The 26,353-nt window shown below is 46.2% G+C and overlaps 1 protein-coding gene across 3 annotated transcripts; it reads right to left on the reverse strand.

Moving 5' to 3' along the window:
• Window positions 1–380: 380 nt before the first annotated feature.
• Window positions 381–25,164, reverse strand: NR1D2 (nuclear receptor subfamily 1 group D member 2). Of its 3 annotated transcripts, XM_075745830.1 has the most exons (8): window positions 24,869–25,164; window positions 21,180–21,440; window positions 19,112–19,200; window positions 18,010–18,154; window positions 15,706–16,322; window positions 11,989–12,174; window positions 7,919–8,129; window positions 381–3,533 (listed from the first exon to the last, which is right to left on the reverse strand). In XM_075745830.1, the coding sequence occupies exons 1-8, from the start codon at window positions 24,882–24,884 to the stop codon at window positions 3,337–3,339; spliced, it is 1,722 nt and encodes a 573-aa protein (XP_075601945.1). In that variant the 5' UTR covers window positions 24,885–25,164; the 3' UTR covers window positions 381–3,336. The 3 variants fall into 3 exon arrangements, with proteins under 3 accessions (XP_075601945.1, XP_010299651.2, XP_075601946.1); XM_010301349.2 differs by lacking the exon at window positions 24,869–25,164 and having other exon boundaries at window positions 21,180–21,516; XM_075745831.1 differs by lacking the exons at window positions 381–3,533; window positions 7,919–8,129 and adding an exon at window positions 8,988–9,149 and having other exon boundaries at window positions 24,869–25,163.
• Window positions 25,165–26,353: the final 1,189 nt, after the last annotated feature.

Here is a 26,353-nt window from a genome sequence, read left to right on the forward strand (position 1 = left end):
TCTACCTCTCCTATAGCCTAGCTTTAAGACTATCTTACCAAAAACTAAACTGTATCCTTTTTTCAGTTACGAAGTTATATTCCTGAAAGCAACCAAGGTGTTTAAAATAACTCTCTCTTTCAATGGCGCTACCCAAAAAAAGTGCGTTAGCTGTAGTAAACGCAGTGCACCAGACACCCCCGTCCACCACCTGGCAAGGCAGAGCAGTGCCAGAGGCGGAGCGAGATCTGGGCTCCCCGCCACTGTGCACCAACCAGCGCAGCCCCCGCGACCTTCCAGCAGCTGATGTTCTCATCCATTACTTCTGCTTTGTTCATCTCAGCGTGTTGTCCTCCCCTCCAGATTTTGTCCAGAAAAATGCAAAGAACACAGAAACGCAGTTTAGCTTGCTGACATAATGCCCATATTTAATCTTTTAAAACAAGAACAAAATCAAGAATAAAATCAAGAATAAAAATTTCATTTAAGTCATACAGTACATTAATCTTTCCGCAATGACCCAAACTACAGTACTCAAATGTCTGGCATGAAGTCTATTATCTCAGCGTTTAACAAGTGTATAACCAGTGACACAGTAAAAGAAGAGCTCACAATACACAGCTAACACGATGAGTTCAGATTTTCTTCTAAGAGTCCAGCTAGAGTTTGTAATACATGGGTCACTTTTGAACCGTGCTTTAATCAACATTTTTCTTCAGTCAATCTGTTTGGGGCTTTTTTTTCTGTTATATGAGTTTTTCCATTATGTACAGGAAGATTATTTCAAATGAAATTGCACAAGTTAGAGTATCTATCTATAGGCATACATGGTCGATCTAACTAAAAATTTAATAAGCAGTAATTACTCAGTCCTGGTTATACATTCCTAAAGGCTTAATAATACAGTTTTAAGAAGAAACAAAACAAAAACCAAACCAAAACAAAAAAACCCCTAAAATACAACAAAACACAGTTGTAGGGTGGCAATCTCTGTAAGAAGCCTCCTTTCCTCCCAAAACAACCGAGGGTTAACTGTACTTTCCACATTTGAAATGGGGTCTACAAAGAACTCATTTTAGCTCCTAAATAATACAAAACATGTGACTGTGTCCTTTCTAAAGTCTGAATGATTCAATACATAAGTTGGTGAAGCTCTCAAAGAAATAATACTGGTAGGATGCAGACTGTTAACAGAAATGAGGACAATATGCCCCGACAGCACATTTGGATAGCAAAACTGAGTGTATTCAGGGGCCACGATCCAGCGGTCACAGTAGCTTGAAGCGGGACAGCTCTCCCAGCAGCAGCTGCAGAGGAGGGAGAAGGGTGCGCTCCTCTGCTCCTCAGCCAAGGCTAAAGCCGAATTTTCCCTGGCTTTTCCTCACATACCTGCCCCCTCCTGCTCTCTGCCCCCTGGCCAGCACCCCTTACCCCTTTCCCAAGGGAAATCCCCCAGCCCAAAGGTGACCGGGGCCGTGGTGGGCCATGAGCTTCCCCTCCTCTGCGTGGCTCCTGATGCTCAGGGCAGGCAGGGGTCTGACTCTGCTCCAGCCCCACGGCAGGGCTCCCATCCACTCGCTGCTCCTGCACGGCGAGGAGGAGCTCTGCAACCCGGCGGCTTTCTGGCTCCTGGCCTCAACTACCGCAAACATCTAACCGCAGTAAGAAACGGAGAGGTCTCTTCCTCCACAGAGTAGTGTTACCAAACGATAAAGACCCAGAGGGCTACCTCCAAGGTAAGTTAACTGAAGGCAAGGTTAATGGAGAATCTTCTTCCCGCATTAGCAAAACATAAACATAACTAATTAACGCAACTGCTTTGACTTTTCTTAAGCTCTCTTTTCTGGTGCCAGGCCCTGCCACAAATGGAGAAAACCCATAGAGAACCGCTTTCCTAGATGGAAAAGCAGCAGAATCTTAAGCCTTGAGGATCTGCTTTGTAATTTGCTACTGGCATAAACAACAACAAAAAAAGTCCCATTTGTTTGTTTGTTTTTTGTGGTGTTTTTTTTTTAAGAAAAAAATCCAGACCATCCAGTGCACCTTCTCTGCACATACACACACACGCACATGCACACGCACCAATGGAGAGCTCCAGAAGAACAGGTGTGGGAACCACAAAGCCCAAATTGTGAAAAGACATAGGGAATCTCACATTTCTGTGCTTAATTCTCATTTAGCAACGAAGCAGCAAAATGATGTATTGCAAGAAATAAATGGTCACAGAACACACATACACCCAAACGCAACCATGGATACATCTTTCCCATCTTTTTTTCTGATAGATGCTGTTACTCATCTGATTGATAGTTTCTTTCTGGCTGTGCTGAAGTTTTTGAAGAGCATCTGGTTCTTCTTTAACCTTTATCAGAATGTAAGAACCTCAGTGGCAATGGACAATCAATCAATATCTCATTAGTGCCACAACCAACCATCTCCACCTGAGATTCTCTACGAACCCGTTCTGGAAGTTGAAGCTGACTCTGCTCCTTTGGTGCCACTCTGTTGTTTTTGTTTTTTTTAAATTAACAAACACAGCATATTAATGCAAATTGGATGTTTTCTAAAAATTAGAAATGCTCAGATAATTAGTTCAGCAATATGCAAAGTGCATCTATTTGGTTCTTTCCATAGATCACCTTCTGTTGTAAGTTTAAATTCCTTCACAGTTTAAAATATTGTGAAGAAATTATATGTATACTTTATGTATAGAACTATTTATATACATACACATATATACACACAACTCTGTAATTTATATAGCCATAAACACTTGTTACTTAACTATTTATATTATTTACACATGGCATGAACACACGCTCAGTGAAGAGTTGGTGCGGGCTGAAATCATTCCATCGGGTTTAATGGAATAACAACAGTGAAACCATGAGTGAGTTATCAAGAGACACAGACATACATCTATTAGATAAGTGAAAGACCAATTAAATCAGCTCTTCCATTTTCCTATTAGCGCAGGATTGTTCCCACCCCATTCCATGCTCCGTATGCACATACACAGCTATTTTGTGTTCTGTTTACATGAGAGGGCAGTGGTGGTTCTTTTTTTTTTTTTTCCTTAAGTGAAAGAACAGTCCGTATTTACTCAGGCTCATAGCAACCTCTTCTGCAGAAGTGGGGCACAGCTGGGTCTGGACGTCTTGGAGGACTCTGAACGCTGCGCCGCCGTTAGCTGAAAGCACCTGCTGAAGCATTATTGCATGGTTATGGGACAGCTATCAATTGTTCACAGTCTGTGAACTCTCTCTCTCCGACAAGTGGTACAACTGTATAAATACATATTTTAGCACAAAACAGTTTAACACGAGGCAAGTCCAAGTACAAATGAGACCTAAAGGCCTATGGGTGAACTTTAAAGGCCAAGAGTTCTTCAGAGTGCATGTTGTTTAAGGAACGCAAGTCAGGTAATTTCAAAAGAAGTTTTGTGAAAATAGAGGCTTCATTTGGGTGATTTTTCATGATTAAGGTCCTTAATGCACGGATTAGTGTTTCCTGAAGTGCCTCCACAGAATTGACATTTTCTATTCCGGAGCGATCTAAAGAGAAAGGGGAGGGGGCAGGAAGACAGAGAGAAAGAAAAGAAAAGAAAAAAAAAAAAACAAAACAGAGACTGAACGGATGTAGTTTGCAACATAAAGCCACTGCAAGAATAACTGACTAAATTAACAAGCACAAGAAAAATTAAATACTTATGCCAGTTTCAAACCCACATACTAAAAATCTTTCAAACATTACGCAGCATCAACTTTGCAAAGTATTAATCTCACACTGAACTGGCAGCATTCAATAACCTTTTCTGTAACCACCTACCCATGTTTCCAGAAAAGGACAGACTGAAACACACACTTGAATATTTTGCTGAATCACAACGTTCAATGCAAGGAGAGACAGGACACACTGCAGTAAAAATTTCAAACATTTCTCCAGAATGCTTGAGAACCCTAAACTTAAATTGGAGGTTCATGGTTGAGGAGGAAATCCCACTCAGGACAAGCCCCACCTGCATCTGCACAATGGGATCCCCATGGGCAAAGGGGAATACAAGCCCAGACATGACCAGGCACTGTTTCTGAGGGTGTTCAGAAGCACTTACAAAATGAAACATGATGCACCTAAGAATTCCCAACTGAGGAAGAAATGAAGAATTTCAATGTCAAGAAAAAAATATTATGCTTTCACATACTGCACTCACCCCATGCCAGAAGCACCTCTTTCAAGAAAGCTGTATTTAAGAACATGCCTGTTGTCCTTAGGTAAGCAGCTTAAAAGGATGCATTTTTAAGCAAAACATCTCACCTAATAACCGTGTGCAGCAGCTCTTTTTTCCAAGCTATAGCCTCTCTTAAACGCTATGTAAATCAGCGGGGCACATACATACACGAGTGACAGCCACAAACAGAAATGTGCTTTGATGTGTACTCGCTCTTAAGCATTTCGCAGAACTGGGACACAGAATGACAACAGCTTTCTGGAGTAGCACTGAGTCAGATTGCACAGTCAGAGGGGGAATCTCTTCCTTATGCTGTCAGGGTCAATCCACTTGGACTTCTCTAGGTGAACAGCATCTAGGAAGTCCTCCTGGACTATTCACTGCTGTTCCCTACCGCTATGGGAAAAACAACTATATGAGGATCCATCTTGAAGCAGTTAATGGTTTTTGTTCCTTTAGAAAGATGGTTCCAGAACCTTCTACTCTAACAATTACGAACTTTGATTAATGTCAAACCATGTTTATTAGCACATATTCCACTCTCCTGTGAAGACTGTCCATTAGGTTAACTGCTCTCCAAGACAGCATGAGTAAAGAGAAGGCTTTCTGCCTTTATTTGTTAAGCTAACTACCCCACTTGCCCCCTCGCTTTGCAAAAACATTAGGTTTGCTCTGTCCTGAGCAGGGATGATGACATTTGCACACAGTATGCCAGACAAGGTCTCTCAAGAGCTCTGTACAGTGACAGCCTCTGAAGGTAGAAGAATGGAGTCGTCTTTCCTGGTTGCCTTGAGTTACTGTAGCCTCCTCTCTTCAATTAGTCCAAGTCTTTCTTCTCTCTCTCAGTCTACTTCCAGTTGCTCCCAGTGGCCAGCAGAAGTTTTTGTTAGTACTATCCCAATAAGAGAGAATAATAGAGGGTGTGTGTTTTATATTCCTCTACCACAAGGCATCACCCTCAGTTAAAAGATTATCTGGTCTCTAGACCTGCACAAACCACATTCTTTCAGCTTTGCTTCCACCTTGCTTCCTCCTTCTTCAGTGCTCATGATCCATCTTGCTATTTCCCTTCCAACATGCGTAACTAACTGAAGCCAGAGGTGAAGCGTTCTTTTAGTTTTGGAATGGTACTAAGGTAGTTCCTCAGCACCACCAGAAACACTTCCACATCCTCACTGTATGCCCTGTTTTTCCCTTCTTTACCATATGACACCAAAACAAGAGGATGTACGCAGTTACACACATTCCTCACTACTACCCCTGCTGCTTCTTTCTGCACGTTCCAATTATCCCTCACAAGAGTGCTTACTCATCCAGTGTTACGTGGAGATGCTTCTGACATGTGTTCTCCCCTCTAGCACTATTTAGAGACTTCGGAACATTTCTTTTTTTCCACTGGCATTTTTATAAAAAAAATTTAAACAACTGAAAGTCTTTTTAAAGTATTTTTAAATAGTGCAGCATGGTATTTTATATTCTGGACCACTTATCTGGGTTCAACAGTCACACACTCCTGTCTGCTTCTGGAACTGATGTGAATCTTGACTACTATCTTCCTTTCAAGCTTCTCTGAGTAACTTCCTACTGGCCTTATTCTTCCACCTTCAGTTCTTCTTCCAGTTACAGCATCTTTTGCCTTTGCCTGCATCTCCATGTCGTTCTCTCTGATGCTGTTCCTCATCTCTACCTCCCTCTCTAATTGAGCTCCACCTCCACCTTAGGGTAAATGACTCTCTGGGTCACACTCGTCGTTGGGGCGTGGAGTGCAGGGGATCTGCCTTTCAAGATCTATTCAATTGACAGATGTCCACAGTCCTTCAGTTTGACAAGCACCTTCTCCTCCTGGCAAGCCCTTGCACTGTGAGCACCTTCCGCAGGGGCTCTCTTGAGGACACTTCTGTTCTTAGGAACCCACTCAAGCATGAAGCTTGCTCACTTACTCACTTGTGCGAGTAAGAACTGCAGCATTTCAATTCAGTTGCAAACTACAGAGTGAAGTTGATCCAAAAATTGCTGGACTTACAGCGACCATCAAGGTTACTGTCATGTCTGGAATACGGTACAAATGCATTTCAAATGCTAGAAGACCAATGCTAGAAGACCAATGAAGTTGTGCTTTATAAAACTCTAGAAGTATTTTGTGAGGATGTGCAGGAAGGTTGTTATCAGACTGCAGATCAGATCACAAGGTAGCAATAATGTCTGAAGCCATGATCTGAAAAATCCTCAGCAGCTGCAAGAAGCCTCAATACCAAACACCTCCTGGTTTTGTCCTGTTGTACAGCTCTGACATTATGTGCTGTATGTGTTACATACCACCCCTAAGCTAAGCCCTACTGGGAACTAGCAACAGCATGGAGCAGTGCTTAAAAGGCTGGGAGGGCTGGCTCTGTGCTAGAAGCACATTTAACACAACAGATACAGCCACTTACATTCAAAACAGGTGGCACAGAGACTGATTTTGTAGGGCCCAGCAGCTGAGCAAGCAAGAAGAGCGGCTGTAGCCTAGTTCTGACATTGCACAAGGAGGGAAGAGGCCTGGTTTCTCAGTCCTTATTTTAAAGGTTGTCTCCAGATTTCATCAATTTATTCTTTCAAAGATCGAACTTGTAAAGCAGAGTCTGGAAAAGAAACTAAAACCTGATTTCTCTCTGCTACTTGAACACTTTCACTAACAGACTACAGTGCCACGCTTCCTTCACACTGCCATCCCTTCTGGCTTTTGAAGCCTGCAAACTCTGTACCACTCTCTGCTCATTACCACTGCTTACAAATTGAAGAGGCTACAGCTGCTCCATCCTGTGCTATCACATTTCTGTCAGCCCACGACAAAGCTTTAGACTGAACTGTCCTACCTCATGCCTGCAGCACCATGCCTGGAGTGCCCTTCCCTGATAAGAAAGACGTGAGTCTAAACCACTCGTGGAAGAGGTGAACCTGTTCAAGAAGTGAGTGGACCCCAAATGCCGGCTTGTGTATAAGAAGTGGGCACTACTATTCCTGCTAGCTACCTCTAGAGAGTCCCTTACCCAGCAAGCAGGGATTCTGCACCTTGCATGTCAGGCATTATATGCAGAGCTAATGTGCCTAATTTGAGGCTTTAGATAATACTACAGAAGTAGGTGCTTAATCCTTCTTTGAATCCGAGCCAGGGTGTCCTGTATATCCAGGGACTGAAACAAGATATGAGACTGGCAAAGACGTTAGTGGATTGGCAGACCCTTTGCGGTAAGAAGTCACGATGCAGATGAATAGGGCCTTCTTGCTGACATAGGCAGAGATCAAACCGTTGGATTTAGACTTAAGAAAGATACGCAATAGACTTCAGTGACGATACTTGGAAGTAAAAATACCACCTTATCCCAAGACTTAGGCTGTGCAAGTCAGGAGTAATTTCACTGATGCTGTCCTGTGAAACTTATCTAGATGAGTCAGACAAATAGCTTCTGAACAGCCCTCGGGCAGCTATGAGACATATTTTTGCATTCTATAGAAAGTAGCAGGAAAATATAAGCCCATTGCCCTATTTTTCCAAAAGGCAAATATTAGAAAGAGCAGCTATGTAAAAGTAAATCACAGGCTGCTGGTAGCTTAAAACCTACTAAATTGCACTCAGGCATGAAACAACAAAGTATACATTTTACAGAAATCTTTTAATAGAGAGCCACATTCAAAACTTGGCAAAGATGTAAGTTAACTTTCTCTCCTTACCAGCAGATACCAGGACAACCGCTGTAAACAAACTCATTTCCTCATCACTAAGTTGCAGGGCATTTAGTTTCTCACTAAATTCAAACATTGAGTTGAGCAGATCACCAGCTCCCATCGAATGCAAGTCATCCACGCTGTACTTCTTTCCACTAAGGAAGGTGACGGTACGTTCCTTTGCATCAAACAAAGATGCAAACCGTACCATTAAAACCTGGTGAAAGAAAAAAAGAACAACAAAACCAGATAAATATAGGTGGATTTCTAGAAAAGCCAAAGAAAAAATTAAACCTTTTAATATCATTCAAACTGTCTCATTAACTGCTGTACAAGCATTCTATACAGAAACTGTCAGCATGCTATTGAGCTGTAAAAAACAGTGCAAGCTCTGGCCCAGTAGTCTGAGAGAAACAAACGAGTGAAAAACTTAGCGAGTGGATGCAGGGGAGGGGCTATAGCACATGAAAGGGAGGAAAATTAAACTTGAAGCCTGACAGCCTGAGCCACAAAGACGATGCCATTCATAAATATGCCAGTAGGACAACTTGCTTAAGCCACCGAACAGCCAAAGGCATACAGAGCATAAAAGGAACTGTTTTCTTGGCCACGCTTATGAGGAGCAAAATGAAGGTACTGAACCAGATTCTCGCTTGGCGTAAACTGGAGCAGCTCCATTGAAACAATGCTGATTTACACCACCTGATGATCTGGCCCACTAGGCATTCTTTAGGAAAGTACCATGCCGCATCGCTGCTCCCACAGGAATGTTAATGAGCTCTGGTAGAAAAGGAGCCACGTATACAGCCTTCAAAAGGCCAGGGAAGCAGGGCTTGAAACGGCACCTGGTCTGTAGCTGCAGCTGGGAATACCCCTTTGGGATAAGCACCTGGGCTGGAGCAGTTGACATGTGCTGAACTTACCCCTCTGGACTGAAATTTCTCTTGTGGTTTCCCAGTCGTATTGTGAAATGTTTCCCTCTGGAATGGCTTGTAAAGTTTCATTTGCTCATGTTCAACAACCTTATTTACATTTTCAAGGTTTAAGTTGCACAGAACAGCCTTCTTATTTGGAGAAAATGAACCAACTGGCATTGGTTAAAACTTCAGACTTGCTGTAATGTCTTGGTGTGACAGTCGTCTCTTCTCACTTACCCTACACAACTGCATTAATTTAAATGTTTACTACAGATGAGAGGAGAACCAGGTTTTCAGCAAAGACTAGTGCCTTTGACAAGCTTAAAAAAGGAGGGTTCAAAAAAAAATGAAAACGTTTGAGAATTCAAACACCATTCATGCACAGTACACGACCTGCTCTAAATTTAAACAGCCAAATGACATGCAGCAATCTTGATGGACACATGAGCACTATATATTATTCACCTTTGTCACCTAAGCTATATATCCTCTGATGACATTAACTACAGAGTGCAGAAACCTAGGTGCAGAAGCCCTCAGAATACAACAAAAGGAGACAAAGGGTAGACATACAAAGCTGAACTTGTGCATTAGCAGGGACCCACCAGGTACTCAACAGCTCTCCAGTTCAAAATGGTATTCCCCTTACAGAACTGGGCTTTAGAAACATGAACTTTAAATAACAAGCAATCGCTACTAACGTCCACAAAGCTGTGTTGATTTATACTAAGGCAAAGACCTCGCCCATAGACTTCAATGTCACCATTCGAACCCAAGGAAGAACAGTTTAGACTATGGCATAGCACACAATTGATTCATCCTGTTTCACTTCAAGCCAGACTCCTACTTGTGCACACTGAGGATATACCTGATCTACCCTATTACCTGACCATAGCAATGCAAGCACACAAAAACCTCTGTGCAGGCAAGTGCTTGCTCACTTCCCCACCACCTGTAGCCAAATTACCAAGTTTGCGAGTCTCTGAAGAAACTGAGTAACTACTCCAATGGATCCAAGGGGTTTGTTACCTCTACCATCAACTATATGTGGAGTGGGGGCTTGTGGAGGTGGGGGAGGACCAGCTCAAATCCAGTTGAGTTCCTTATTTTAGGCTCGATGCTGTTTCTGAGCTGGTTCCCATACAAAGCCATGCAATATCACCACAATATAATATACTGAGCTCCCCAGTACTCCCAGTTCTAAGAGGGCTTTTTAGCTTAAATGTGTATGAATATATATAGCTATGTTGCTTCTGCACCAGCATGTCTTCATGCATCTTCTTACCCCTAAACGAACAAGCGGTCCTTGAATACGAGCTGCTGGTAAGCACAGTGCCAAGCCAGCCACACAATGGTGCCCAAGGGAACCAAAACAGGCTCAGAGGTAGGACTTTTACTCAGGTTCTCCTATTAACATGCAGATGTTGGGACATCCTAGTTTAGTCACCCAGAAGACAGAAATGACCTTGTAAGCACCAGGCTTTCAAGATGCTTTTGCCTCTATTGCAACAGTTTCATTAATCCTGGAGGTTTTGGTTTTGTTTTTTTTTTTTCCCCCACTGCTCTGCAGCACTGTATTTTTGTTTGTTTTGTTGGGTTTCTTTCTCCTGTTGCTAAGATGCCACACAGGCCTTTAAGTACAGATACCAGCTCACTAACAGAAATCATTAATGTTTCTTATAAATAAATGAATATGGATAAACATGCAGTCATACATTGTTATTAATTCCCCTGGATATAGAAACCTTCTTATCAGCAGTGCTTGTAACTGGCAAAAAGGCATATGAATGAGGCTTGAGAAAAGCTTGAGGTGAAGAAAGGCCAAGACAAAACATTTTACTTGCAAAACACGAAAGCTTGGCTTTATGTTATAGGAACAGTTCAAGCCTGATTTTCCACCCTCCTTGACGGCACTGGACAATATACCACTTTGCACAGGAAGGAACCAACATTTTGTGTAATGTGAACAGCAACATAAGAGGCTGTAGTTGAAGGAGTGAAAATACAGCCCTTAGCTACAGGAGTTGTAAATGAATATTAAAAGGTCAAGAGTAAGTATAACAGCAAAAAATACAGGACAGCAAAATGGAAGAAACAAAGAAACTGACACTCTCCAGGCACCAAGTCTTCCAGTGTAACTTGTACCTTCCAACCCAACAATTACCTATTTTAGGCTGTATAAATGCAGATAAAAGACTCAACACATTACATGACTGTCTTTAGTTCAGGTAAATACAAAATGTAGCAACCCTCTTTGAAAGAGCAAATCAAGTAAAAAAAAGCAAAAACATCACCAACCGTGCCCTCCCCAGAAAAGCACAGTAACATTGAATACTTGGGACTTTCGCTCCTCTGGCCTTCCACGTTTAAACTTCACATTTGAATACTTATAAAATGTGCATGGTCTCCAACAGAAACAAGAGTCTGGAAGAGCAACTAAAATCTTAAGTAAAAGGTCCCCTGGTGAAGGTCACCAATTACAAAACAGCACCGAGCTCTCTGGTATCATTCCCAATTTAACACCACTAAGTCACATATATGTCATGCTCGCAAGCGGGTGAAATTAACCACAAGGACCTGGTGGAATTAGTCTAGACTAAGTCAGGCTGCAGCTGGTACGTGGCATCTGCAGAGCTGCAGCAGTACAGTTAGCTGGAGATGGAGGCTTCAGCAACCCCCAGCTGCCAGCAAACACTAGTTTGGTCAGGATGGATGCTCTGACTTTGGCAGGGAGCACAGCGGCAAAAGGAAGGACATACAGAGTGATAAACACATTCCTGTACGAAACTGGTAAGTCAACAGATAGCTTTCTAAACTATCCACCCTTCCAGATGCTGTCTGCTTCTCTCCAGGCTGAGCAAAGGTAGCTATCAAAGTAACCGCTGATACAGAAAACCAAGAAACTGCTAATTAGTCATTTATTAATGCCCAAGGAAGAGGAAAGGGTAAAAGGGCTGAGCACTTTCAAGCTACTTGGAAGAGGGACAGCTCACCAAGATTTGACCAAACAGAAGCACTGGACACCATCAGCTTAAGGAAAGCTCAGAGCTAGCATCCATGAACAAGCTGGTTTTGCCCAGTTCTATTTCATTTTGTTCTTAAGGGAGTCAGACTGATGTACTTCTTGTCAGGTTGGCACTATACACACAGTGGTCTCACCTCAAAGGTTCCAGCCTTCAGAAGATTAACCTGGTCATGTTGGGAGAGATCTCGGAAACCTGGGATGCGCTTGGCAAACTCCACCACTTCCTTCACCGCAGGGGTAAAACTCAGGGAAAACTCTTCCCAGACTTCATGGCCAGACTTGTTTGGGTCCACATGGGGAGTCTTACTCATTGGGCAGACCTGATGTTTACAAAACATACACAGAAAACAACTCTTAAAGATGTAATTCCAAATACTGAAAAATACTTGGAAGAAGCAGGTTTGTTCTTCAAGAAAACTCTGCAAAAATGATGCACAGAGAAAAGAGCATTCCTCAGTCAACTCCCAAATCAACTAGATTTCTCCCCCTTCCTTTAAAATAAACAAACAATAAAAACCCCATGGCAGTCCATTAGCAGTCTGTTTCTAAATTTGCTGACCTTGGAAACGCCAATATTGTTTATAATGAAAGACTGGAGAACCCAGGTTAGGCTACTCTTCCCTGATGTCACTCATGCCTGACACGTGGATTTCTCTTACCTGTATTATCCCTGTAATCTCACAATTAATCATGATTTCACAATCTATTGTATTCTCACAGACACTGCTACATTCATTCTCATATATCCCTCTTGTTTTGCAGGCAACTAAAGTGATTCAGTCAAGGTGGCAAAGGTGTCAACACCAGAGCAAGCAACCGAGCCTTGGTTTCCTGAGTCACAGGCTTACACCCTGACTACCAGGACAACCTTCCTCTCCTACGTGTTTGCTTTTATCACTGAAGGAGGACCAAGGAACTGGTATTCCAATTTGGCTCAGCCACAAGACAACAAAATGCTCTTTTTTATATATAAACATACAGAGATTTTTTGTAGGAAAGTCTGAATCCATCACAATGAGATCAGATGTATCAGTCAAGGCTGACTGCCAATAAATTCCCTCTGTAAAACCCAACCAGATGCTCTGAGATACTTTCAGTTCTGCTTTCTAAAATTTACATCTTTTAATGAAGTTTAAACCTTTTAATATTAATTTCACCTGTCATCATCAAGGATGAGAATTCCTTTAAGTATTCCTCACAAGTACACTAAATGGTGTATGTAATCCTACATAATGTCAGCAAAGCAAATAGAAAACAGTGCAATAGATTAGTAATTCCTCAGAGCTATAATGCTTTTGCAGAGCATCTTGGATCTGGTAATTGCCTAGCAATTCTTTGCATGGAAGGTCCTAAGATCCCTTACAAGAATATATTCAACAGGTATATACGTGCGTGTGCATATGTATTTGGCAACAGCTAGGGAAAACAAGATGGAGATAAATAGATACATATTTCTGGGCTTGGGTTGGTTTTGGGTTTTCCCCCCCGAATATCCGTTACTAACTGGGCAGTCAATATGCAAAAAGCTGTCCCCCAAAGGACAAGGAATAGAAATATAGATTTCTTGGTTCAGCTGTGAATCACAACATTATTTGTGTGCCTGAGGACAACGCCCAAAACCAAATGATTACTTCTGGGGTAGAGGAGGACCTTTTCCATAAACTGAAAATCATAAAATATTTTGGCAAAAGGAAGGGTCTAGGCACACAACCAGAAACATGGCAGACACCAACCAGTGTTCTGTCCATGACACTGCAACATTTCACGCAGGTATTGTCAAAAATACAGTACTCTCTGAAAATCGGGAATGCCTGGTTCAGCATCCCGCTCTGAATCGGACATAGAAAGCACTGCAGTTTCTCATCCTACAGCTCCCAGGCACTAGGTCCTGAGGGGAAACTGCCACTTTCCGCCCCTGTGTATTATGTTTAAGCTCTCTTGAGGGACCTCTGCCCAGGAGTCCTTCCTATGGGAGGAGCTGTCAGCTTGTGCAGTCACTAGCTCTCTTCAGAGGAACCTCTTCAGGAACGACCTGTTCTGCTTTTCTGGTTTGGAGGGGGCGGTATTGAGTAAAAAAAAAAAAAACAAACAAAAAAAACCCAAAAAAACAAACCACAACCAAACCCCCAAAAAACCCCCCCTGAACATCTGCCTCAGTACTTGTTCAGAGCCTAATTACACTCCCTTACAGCTACTGACTCATTTTGGTCAGATCCTGCTCTCACTGAGTTCTCTGGCAAAACCCTGATTCATGTCAGGGATGGGGCCGGGGGGGGGGGGGAGGGCCTGCAGTGCTCTGTTGGATTCGGGTTTGTTTCCTCATCCTCAGCTGCGTTAAACCTCCCTGCAGCTGCTACGCACAGGTCAAACTGACTGGCTGGGCCTCTGCAGGCAGCGTCACTCCCTGCCTGCCCACACTGACAGGTTTAACCTCTGCTGCTCAGGAGTGCCAAGAATGCTGTTGTAGTGACTCCACATACTTTCCCTGCAAGGAAGAAAGGTTGGGAATGATTACTGTTTGCCATGGTGTAGTGTCCGGAGTTTGCAATTAAGGTCAGAGCCTGCTAGGGATGGCATGGTCCACATACACAGTAGCCAAAGAAGAAGGAGGGGGAAAAAAAGGGGAAAAAAAGCAACCAAAAAAAACCCCAAACAAAAAAAACAAACAAAAAAGGAAATCCAGCATCAAAATGACCTTCACTGTGTAGAGACTTTCAGGGGCCTTCAAGAACCTGTGAAGAATCTTTACAAACTACTTTACAAACTAGGAGGAAGAAAAACACCAGCAGCTCGAGTACTTCAGAAAGGTCAGGGGCTCATGCTTCTCAACAAGAGTGCAGGATGAGAACGAGGATGTTATGTTCTCTCATCCCAGGCGGTTCCAGTGATAAAGAAAAGGACAATCTATTTTAAGGGGCTTACAGAACCAGTTGCCTGAATGGCAGAGAAACAGCAGGTGCAAGGCAAACAGGAGGGACCTGTTAAGGAAAGCAAAAAAAACCCCACCAAACCACAAAACCCATATGCAAGAAAATAGGAAGCATCCTTGTTAAGAATTCAGTGAGAAAACACTCTAGCAAAGTCATCTAAGGTACCCAGAAGTGTGTTCAGAGCCTCACTTGTGTAAGTACTACAGAAAAGACCCTGAACTTCTCTGAAGCAGTTTAGCCATGCATCTTTCTCCTTGCCTCTGTTCAGATTTGAAGATGTTCTAGGGCAGAAGGATACACAGCCTGTGAGTCCCACCGAGCCTCTATTTTACATTGCCTATAACAGAATAAACCTACCCCTATTAAAACAAAACACAAAAAAATCCCAAACAAACAAACAAAAAAAACCCCCAGTCTACCCAGCAAGAGAGATTTTAGAACACACCAGCAAGGCATGCAAACAGACTGGCTTAAAATCCTTGCCCTGAGGTTTCACCCCAGAAATTTGCTCTGAATACCTTTAAGGAAAATACAGCCTATGTGTCTAGACTATTTTAAAGTGAAGTCTTCAAGAGGATTGAGTGAAGAAGGGAATTTATGAACTCCTAACATCCATTTTCAAGTCAAGCCAGTTAAAAAAACCCATGAGTTTTCTTCAGCCAATGCTCTGTGACTTCAGTCTACTTTCAGTCAGCTAAAAACTGAGCCAAGAAACCCCATCACTTGTATGATTTCAAATCCTTCATACAACTCGAGCCATTATTCTCTATCACAATTTGCACTATCAAATTTGTGTCGCTATTTTAAGTTTCAGCTGTTGTGCCAATTGTGTGCAGCTTCACTGACTAAAGAGGCACAGCTGGATCACACCCATCACCAAGCCTTTCACTGAGTCAAATCAAACAATTGATATCAATGTACCAGATGCATTCTTCCTCCAGTGCTGCAAGAGTAAGTGGCATTCTTGTTTGGAGAAAAGCCATCTTCTGGGATCCTATCACACAGTCGCTGAGTATAACCACTGGTGAAGTTCATACAGTGGCCATTTGTGAAACACACGGCGTGTCCACTTGGATAATGCATTGCACTTCTCCCTTTGTACTGTCCACCAAGGTGCTGCTCACTTTCAGGGTACTGAGGGCCACCGAGCCCACTAACGCAGTGCTCGCCACTCAAGATGTACTGCTCGGTGTTCTTTGACACTCTCTCCGCACTCTGGGACTGCATCATCTCTGCTGGGTTTTGAGACTGTTCTTGGTTGTACATGAAAGTGTCTTTGTGGGCCCTAGTGACCATACCGATCACTTCTTCCTTAGCCATGTCAGCACCAGGAGAGGGAGAAGAGCTTTTGATGGTTTCCCGCTCTTGTTTGGGCTTGGAGGAAAGGTCTTCTTGAGGTACTTGATCCTGATGTTCTGTTAACGCTTCATTGGGCAAGTGACCGCTGAACTGACTGTTCATCATGGTTTTCATGGCACTCTGCATTTCAATCAGCATCCTCTGTTTTTCACGTTTGGGAATACGGCCAAATCGAACAGCTACCAAGGTGGAGAAATGAAGAGTGGTAGGGGAAGGAAGAGGGGGGGGGAAAAAAGGTCAGTTCTGAAAGTGTTGCACACACACACATAGAATACACACCCCAACCAAAAATCTTGCCTTTTAAGGGAAGACTTTAACTGCTCTCACCAATACTACAGCAGGGTTATTATCACTGAAGTCAAGGAGCTTTCTGGCCATAGGGCAGGCATGAGATATGAAATGTATGCTGTTGTTTACATATAAAGAGAAGGCAGCTCTAAAGCACACAATCTCTAAAGCCTTCTCCCCTTGTGCTACAAATTTGGCTATGCACTATATACACACACACACTTGTGTTAATTGTTAGGCTTTAAGATTGGATCAATTAAACCAGTACAACCTTGTGAGCTGACAACTAGGTGAATGTAAACACAGTTCATATATCATATTTGAATAGAAGTCCCACAAGACAGCTGCTCATGGACCATTTGCCTAACTTGCCAAAACAGTTAAGAGAATCAATGCTGAATGAAGCTTACCTTGGCAAATTTTCCTGATAACTTTGCCTTGACAAGGACATTTTCTGCTGGCAAGGGGATGGGCATCATTGTGGTTGCAGCACTTTTGACCCTGTTCTAGGAAATCTACAACTGCCTCTACCATCCTGTCCAACCACAGCCTTACAAGGGCTTATAACCAGTTTCGACTGATGTAATTATGTTCATGCAGTACTCCATCATTAATGTAACTAAATCTCTTTCATTAAAGCAGGTGCAACCTTATGCGCAAACAAGCGCCTAGGGGATGAAATAACTCCTATGTATGACAAGAACTCGGAACAATTATTTAAAATAAGCTTTAACACTCCACCCACTAAATTATTAACGACCCAAGATTCCTAGTTCTTGTGAAATAAACACCCAGAGAAAATTAAAAAGTGAAACAGAAGGAAGAGTTCTGGTTTGTGACAGTAAGTTGTAGCAGACTAATGAACGACACCTTCAGCATTACATTTTAAAAAAAAGTCACGAGGAGTGGATAGCCAGCCAGGTGGACAGAGACACAGCTCAACGTCACCCCTTCCTCCTTGCATTCCCCCTCCCTCCAAGAAAATAAAATAATTTAAAAAAACTCAACAAAAGGAGCAGTTATATGCTCGTCCCAATAAAATAAAATAAAATAATTTAAAAAACCCTCAACAAAAGGAGCAGTTATACACTTGTCCCATGCACCCAAACCTAACTCTTTAGGCTTTATAATGATTATTCTAAGGCTGTCAGCTTGGGCAGAAATGCCTTTCACTGAAAAAGCAACAGTAACAAAAAAGAAAAAAAAAACAAACAAAAAAACCCCACAAAACAAAAAGAAAATAGTCTTGTTCAGATTCAGGTAGGATACAGCTATAAATATTAACTCATTAAACCAAAATTGAGACTGTTGCTACAACTGTGCCCCTAACAGACCACTGCAGCACATCCCATGGCATTAGCCTCGAGACGGGAGGACAGCTCTGCGGCCAGTGTTACGTTACCAGTCCAGCAGAGTCACGGAGCAAGAAGGCAAGCTGATCTACACGCTCTCAGACACGGAACCTATCCCTGACAACAGCGCTGGCTGCGTTTCCTGCCATTAAGACCCTTGGTGATCGGTTCTGAGGTGGGCAGCAGATTCCTTCTCAGAGGATCACTGCTCAGTAGAGGAACGTACCATCTCTTGACATCCCAACAGACAGGCATTTTTTGAAACGACACTGCTGGCATCTGTTCCTATTCATTCTCATTATAGAGCAGTTGTTATTCTTCAAGCATTTCTTATACTGGATGTTTTGCTGAATGCTTCTTCTGAAAAAACCCTGTAAACAAACAAAAAAACCCCACAATTATTATGACAGCACATGTCAAATCCTCCTGCCAAGATTCACCTCTGCGCAAGCACAGAAAATCTCACTGCACCCCATCAGCTGCTTGAGAGCCATCAGCCCTGAGTGATTTTAAAGAACTTGCTATTCCTCATGACTTACTTCCCCTTTGTGTGTGATCTGTGTATAATGCAAACTAGTTATGATTTCTGATTAGAGAAGACACCAAGATTTTCCCTGCATAGTCAGCACCTAAGAGCAAAATATCTCCAGTATTAGCTCTACCACTGTACTGACAGTTTATAAGATATGCCCTCAACCTCCTATGACCTCAAGTGCAAAGATGCAAGGCAAAATCAGATCTTTTGACTTCAATCTCCGTAGTTTGGCAACAAAACCATCCTGTTGCACCATTTGACTTTCAAAGGTGGTTCTTTCACATAACCCTTAAGATGATAAACTCCTTCACAGAACATAACATTTGCAGTGTTACTGTAGCAGAAAATACAGATCTACCGACACGTGAACGCGCAAGCACCCTCTTCTGCCTTTCCCCGTGGTAAAGAACTGCTTTTCCAAAGCTGTTTTGCTCTGCGTCCCAGCCCAGGTGACAACTCATACCCTCTACCTCTTAATGCAATTAAGACTCATAAGTCTTGCGTGACACAGTCCTTTACCACCTGTGTCTCCAGTTCTTGCTCTCTGCTGTGCACTCCAGGTCAGGCAGGATTGGACAAGGGGCAAGAACAGACAGTACTGCCGAGTTTGGAAACTGCTGTGTATTGCTAAGTGGGTTGCCTTTTCCTATCACTTACACACTGTCTGAAATTTCTCAGATTTAAGTTTAACAGGGAAGCATACTGATATTTTTTCAGCAGTATAATCCCTTTTCCCCTACGGGGAGAACTTGAGCATTTCACCAGCAGAAAGGTGAGCAGAAACGTAGCTCACCTTGCAGCCCTCACAGGCATGAACACCATAATGAAATCCTGAAGCGACATCTCCACAGACTTTGCAAAGAAGAACCATGCCATTAAATTCTAGAATCAGAACAGAAAAGTCAAGGATATAGAAAACCAGTGACAACTGCAAGAACATGTTTTCAGCTTTTAAAACCTGGACTAAAAGCAAAATATGTCAGGTCAGTTCAACATACAAAAAAATACAGCAGAGGAACAGACAACAAGAATGTACAAAAGCCCTGAACAGTTCAGAAGGCACCAGTGCAAGGGAGGGGGGGAAAAAAAGACAAACATGAAGCTCTCAACAGAATAGGGAGAAAGCACGTATTCACTGGACTTTCAATCACAGTAGCATTGTACTCAACTGTGGAAAAATCAAGTCTGCTTACATTTACACACTTTCAAAAGGACCATTTAATTAACTAGGCCACCAAAGTTCGGGCTCAATCTATTTTTCCATCAGGACAAGTAAGCCCATATAAATGCTACAGTTTCCCCAACAGAGAATAAACATCTTTTCGTAAAAATACAAATATTAAAGGACACCTTATTTTATTATATATTGCAAACAAGCCATACATACTACCTATTTGATAATAATTTAGGACTGGTAACTCAGCCACATCTACATATGTAAAGACTACTCATGTGAGTGCATATCCAGAATGGCATGCTTGCACACTTGAACTTGAAAATAACCTTCTCAGCCCTGTAAATATGCTTGTGGTTTGGGGTTTTTTTTTAAGTTTTTCCCCACCTATTTTATTTCAGCTTGTCAATAAAGATTTTTTGCAAGTCCTAAGTGCTGGTCTAACATTGGTTTCACTCAAGCCAATGGGAATTTTACCAGTGACTTCAGTAACCACAAAGTTACCTTAACAGCGAGCAACAAAGACAGCTGAAAATACTCACACAAAACCATATTCTACCAGAAAAGTAATTCATTTGACATTTGGGTTTCATTTGTAAAGAGGAACTAAAACTCTTTTTTTCTAAGACTTTGAAAAAGAACCAAACCACAAAATTTCCTTTTTTTTTTTTTTTGGTGTTAACAGAGCTAGTACTGAGCTAAAAATGTTATCTCTCTATACATCTGAACTGTTCACAACAGGTTTAAATCTTCAGGAATTTCTCCCCTGATACCAAAAACCTAGTTGCTAGCAAATTTTTAAGAGGAAGTAAAGGTTCTTACTAAGAACTTAGGGTAGGAACACTTTAAAAAAAAAAAAAGACCCCCCCCCAAAACCTGTTAGGTACTTATTCTACCTTCATAACAATTCAAAATGATAAAACAATTCTACCAACAAAAGAATTCAGCCTTCAAAAGACTAGTCTAAATTCCAGCTGAGTGTTTGCTGAAATACTCATTTCAGTACTCAGTTTGATTCCTGCCCTTCCAAAACTGTTCAAATATAGTTCTTTATTGCTGATCTTTTCTGATTACCAAAAAAAGTGAAGCAAATAGCTGGAGCTAGACTGTTAAATGCATTTTAAAAGGCTATCCTTTAGTTCCAGCTTATGAGTACTTTGGTTTTTTTACATCCACAAATTAAGACTTGGAATCAAAAAGATGAAGATCCCAGCTACAGCTACGTACATACAATGTTTTGGTAATTTATTTATTTTGTTCCCCAAAGACATCTGGGGGGAGGGAATGTGAAGGGGCAGGGAAGAGAGTATGAAGAAAGAGAGAAACTAGATTTGCAAGGCAGCTCCATAAATACTCCTGAAGGCAATTTCTGATTACTACTACCTTTACTTCATTGCATCTTTTTAACTGTTTGATTTTTATTAAGATCAGTTTTCACTAGTGAAAATCTGAAGTAAAGCTGGACTGTATTTATGGACTGTTTGAAGTCAGCAGTAATGGGACCTCCATCTATTAGCATTTGTATGGCAATACCATATGTATTACCATACATATAATGCAAAAAGATAAAAATGGAGGTGTTGCTATGTGCCTTGCCAGCAAGTCACAGGAAGGACCTGGTTGTAACATATGGGGTTGTAGTGCGTAAGGGGAAAACGGGGGTTTCAGGAACTGGCACCAAACATACTTGTGACTCCATTATGGCCTTTTGTCAAACCAGCAACACTCGACTGGGTTGTTTTAATAGTCTCCTCCAGCCGATCACTCTTTGGTGCTCCGTCAGAGCCCTCGCTGCTCCGGCCATTGCAGCCGCTTTCCGAGGAGGAGCTGTTCGGAGAGGATGGTACAGGCGAAGAGGACGACTGGAAACCGCTGTCTGAGCTCTCGCTGTGACATGAGGCTGGGCTAGATGCCGAGCTTGAAGAGCTGATGTAAGCTATCACACCCCCTAAGGCAAGAAAAAAAGGCGGCACGTAGTGACATAACAAGCAGACATGCACCGCTGCCATGTGAGCCACGCCGTGACCCAGCACCACAAGACCCAGCCATCACGTGTTCCTGGGCGCACTCCTTTCCCTCCCTCCCTCCTGCTTGCTTCTCTCCATTCGTTTTCAACAGCTTGACCTCTCCATCTGCCCCATCCCCTTCTCCCGTCTTATCAGCCTCCTCTGATCCAAGTTGAGATGAAACAGCAGAACCAAACGATGGAGCAACAAGCCACAGTGCTGGCAGGACAGGGCAGCCCAAGGAGGGTTTCCCTGGCCACCCTCTGAGCAGAGCTCGTCTGGAGCCACAGCAAAGACAGGATCTTACAGCACTGTGGAGCCAGAATGCAAACAAGCTGGGTTAGGGACAGAAATAGGGCAGAGAGAAAGGCTTCGTGCAGGCTACACGCCAGAGGCACAGAAAGGAAGGGCTGGGAGGTGCTCACGATGCAGGAGGGAAGGGGGCAAGGGAAAGAAACACCGCTACAGCTTGGTTAGCCTACTGAACGCCATTCGTGAGACTGCAAGCCTTTGTGGCGTTTCTAGCAGCAGTTAAAGTCTGCTGCTGCTGCTGCTATTTGCAAACAGTCTCTGTCCTGCCGCGTCTTGCAATCCGACACACTTGAGAATCCCTCAGATGAAACAGCTTTTTGTCCTCGGGCAGACCTGGGAGCAGTTCTGGCTTTTCAGAGGCTCCTTATTCTTGCTTGTAAGCAAGAGAAATTGTTTTCACTTCATTTGAGTTTGTCTCCAAGATTCAGCATTTCAAAAGTCAATGTAAAAACATTTGATATTTCACACAAAAATTTCAACAGCGAAAGCCACGTAACTGTTTAAATAAATTATACTCAATATCTTCTCTGTTTTATGTCTGTGTTGCTCTGTAAAGACTCTTCACAGATGACTCGGGACACTGCAGCAAGGAACTCCACACACCAGTAAGAATTAGAAAATTTAAAAACAGCCACGCGCTGGCTTCCTTTGGAGGAAAAAAGCACTGGTGTCAGTAGAGTCCTTGATCAACTGAGTTGGCACGGCAGGTCGGGGCCGCAGCCCCTTACATCAGCCATCGCATCCTCACAGATAAAGGCCGTTACGCCTGTTAGGCAGCAGCATTATACAACCCTGGAAATATCACTGCTTGCAGGTAGAAATTCTGACTTAAGAATTTTCATTACTTTGATGGGCTGTAACGGTCCTCTTAGCATTTCTGTGGCAGCTCTACTGGCCCATTTCCTCTGTAACATTTAATTTCTTCTACCAAGGAAACCGCCACCAACACCCTGATGAGCGTGCAGCTGAGAAGCCCCTGGCAGAGCCGCCACGGAGCAGGAGTCAGACCAAGCGGTCGTGCGACACGTGCGCTACACACAGGCTGCTTCTCGCATTCCTGGACGCCGGTGCCCCTACGCGCCACCACAGTGGTTGTTCCTGCACAGATTTATTTTTCTTTTTTGTTAAGAAATCCTCCACGCAGCGTGGTACGCACCCAGAATCACATTTCTGGAGAAAGGAGGGTTGCAATGGACACATAGGTCTTGCAACAGCATGAAAAAAAAAGACACTGTCAAGCACCCGTGCTAGCCTAAGACACCACCTATTTGACAAAGGTCCTGCTATGCCCCGGCGCCGCACGCGCCTCTGCCAGGTGCCAGGTCAAAGCTCACAGTCCACCTGGTCCAAGGGAGGAACCGAGCTTCTCAGCAGGCGCCATCCTTATCTGCAAGGGGCAGAGCAGGGCACGCAAACTCAGCCCCCGCAGGGAACTCCGCGCTTCTCCACGCTGCCACCTCATCCCGTTATCTTTAAAGCCTGCCTCGTAAAAAGAGATGCTCTTTTCCCTCAAGGGTAACACCAATGTCACAGGGGAGCACGGAAAGAGCACGTCTGTGGGGGTTTTCACCCCTTGCCTTTTGAAAGCCTGAGGAGCCCCTGATAGCTGGGCTGCTCCCGTACCCTGGAGAGCTTGGCAGTCCTGTCTGCGTGACAGGCAAGACTCCTGACGGTTTGGTTATTTCAGAAGTTACGTTTCCCTATGAAGCCTGTTTTCGTTTGATCAGCAGTTAAACGTTCAGTCGCGTACAGAGCACAGGGCAACAACTCGAAACAAAGAGGACGGAGAGAGGGATCTCTGCACACACGCTGGTCCCCCGCAGAACGGGACCCCCACGCTGGGTGGATCGGGTCAGCGCCGGACCTACATAAACTGACGGGGCTTCGCTTAGGGAACCCGGTGTGGGGTGGGAGAACAAGTCCTTCTGGCTGCGCCGCGCCGCTGCGGAGGAGGCACGTCACGCAGCGAGAGGAGGACCCCAGCCCTTCGGGTCCTACCCGGCAGGGATTTACTTCAGCGGGGGGCACGGCGGGCCGCACCGTGACGTGCGGGTATTTCGTTTCGACAGGGATGCGTAGAGCGGAAAGGACGCAGAGGCGCGAGGGAAGCGGTCTGGATACGTTTTTAATCGTTTCACCCGGCCCCGAGGATGCTGCTGCAAAGGGGGCTCTCCCCGCGGCCGGCACCCCCGACATCGTTCGTCACGCCCGTTAACAAAGCAGGAAAGCAAGCGGGGAGCGGGGAGCGGGGTCGCCCCGCCCGTCCCCCGCCGCCGTGCGGGCAGCCGCCTGCGGGGCTGCGGCTCTCCCCGCCGTCCGTCACGCGGCGCTGGGCTGGGAAGGCGCTGCCCTGCCCTGCCCCCGGCCGCCCCCTCCCCGTTACACAACGCCGCCCCCGCGCACCGGGCCGGTCCACGTGCGGGGCGCGCGGGCCGCCCCGCCGCCGCACACGGCCGCGCGCGTGCTGGCCCCGCGCCCCCGCCGCAGCGCGCCCCGCCCACTCCCCCTCCCCTCCCCGCACCGCGCCAACGGGCCGCCGGCCCGTCCCCCTCCTCCTCCCCCTTCCCCGCTCCACCGCGGACTCGCGCGGCGGGGGCGGGGCCAGGCGCCGCGGGGGCGGAGCTGCCGGCGCCGCAGCGGCGCGGCCCCACGTGTCCCCGGCGCGCCCCTCCGCCGCCGCCCCGAATGTAGGTCACCAAAACAGCGGCCGCCCGCCCGCCTCACGTGTCCGCGCCGCCAGCCGCCCCGCGCCGCCGCCCCGGCACTATTATGCAATCCGCGCGTCACCGCCCCGCACGGCCAATGAGCGGGCACGCCGCGCGGAACGTAAACACAGGGCGCACATGGCTCGCCCGGCGGGTCCATGTGAGGCAGCGCGCGGCCGTCCCGGCCACCAGCGGGGCCGTGGCCGGGCACCGCCGCCGCCCGCCGCGCTCCCCCGCCCCGCGGCGCCCCGGCTGGCCCCCGCCTGCACCCCCGCACCCGCCCGGCCCGCCGAGACGACCCCGCAGAGCACACGCACACGCACCACCCTCCCCCCCGCCCCCGGCCCGCTTACCCGCGCTGACTTCCATGGCGGCCTCCTCCCGCAGGGGCAGGGGCGGCGCCGCGCTGGGCTCCACCGGGCCCGGCACGGCTGGGCTCGGCTCCGCTCGGCACGGCTCCGCTCGGTCAGTGTCTCCCCAGCTCCGTCCCCGCCGCAGCCCTTACATGCAGAGGGCGGGAGGCGGCCGCGCTGTCGCCTGTCAGAGCGGCAGCTGCCCGTCCCCGCCGCGGCGTCCTCCCCTTTACAACAAAAGCGATCGGGAGCCGCGCAGAGTGCGGCACCGCCGGCCGCCCGCCCCGCCCCGGCCCGCCCCGCCGGCCCGCCCCGCCCCCGACCGCCCCCCTCACCCAGTGACACACTTTCCGCGCCGCCCGGGCCGCGGGCGGCAGTGCTCACGTGCGGCGGGCGCGTGCGGGCGGGCAGCGCGCGGGGCGGCGGGGGCACTGCGGCGGCGGGGATTGCCGCGGTGCCGGGGCTCGCACGGGCACTGCGGCGGTGGCGGGGCTGGCGCGGAACGGACACCGGCTGGCTTGCGGGGGCGGTGGGACCTGCTTGCAACGGGGTGTGCGCGGAGACCCCCCGCCCCCCCCCCCCCCGCCGCGGCGTCGCCCCCCCCCCCCCTTGCCGGGGCGCTGCGGTGTGGGGCGGGGGGGAGCCCCGCTGAAGTCGCCTCCATCGGCCGGGCCGCGCCGCTGCTGCAATGGGCGCCGCGCTCGCCCACCGCGGCCGCAGTGCAAGTACGTGGCCGCGGCGCCGCGGGGCACGGTGACGGCCAGCGGTGTCAGCATCCGCCGGCGGGCTGCTCCGCCGCCGAGCGCCGGCAGGAAATGCCACTGCTCTGATCGCCGCGGCTAATTAGCTCTCTCCTCTCCCGACCACAACGTCTGACAGTTCTGAGCACGGGTGCTCCGTGCCCCTGTCAGCAGCTTATTTTATCATGGCAGGGGAAAGGAAAATCCGGGAGAGACCCCTTCAGCCTGAATAAATGCAGTTCAGTCTCCGGGCACAGCCTCTGCCCCCCCAGTAGGGGAGGGATGCACCCCCAGAGGACCTAAGGCACCTGGGTGGTAAAGCAGGGGTGTCCCCACCGGAGGGGCCTCACTGTCCCCCCATCTCCCTCTCCCAGAGGGGAACCCACAAAAAAAACCCACCACAACAATAAGGAGGGGGGAGAAAGGGGTCTCCATTAAGCGAAAGCATGGCCCAAAATGAAGCTCTGTCCTTCCCCGGTCCCGGGGCATGCGTTGCTTTTTGGTGTATTTTGACCTCCAGACTGAGAAGGAGGCGGTGGGGTTAAATGAGGTTAACAAGCGGAGGTTAAACGCAGCTAAATGTAGTTTACCGCCTCCTAAACTCCTTGGGTGAGTTTCCTCTCTTCTCAAATGAGGTAAACAGGTCAGTTTGGGCCCGCTTCCTCACTTCTCGAATAAGATAAATGGCTGAGTTTTTTGATTTTTCCACCTGTGGCCAAGCGGCCAGGAGGCATCCGGCTTTCCT

The sequence above is a fragment of the Balearica regulorum genome, chromosome 2 (assembly GCF_011004875.1).
Source record: "Balearica regulorum gibbericeps isolate bBalReg1 chromosome 2, bBalReg1.pri, whole genome shotgun sequence".
NCBI classification, from domain to species: domain Eukaryota; kingdom Metazoa; phylum Chordata; class Aves; order Gruiformes; family Gruidae; genus Balearica; species Balearica regulorum.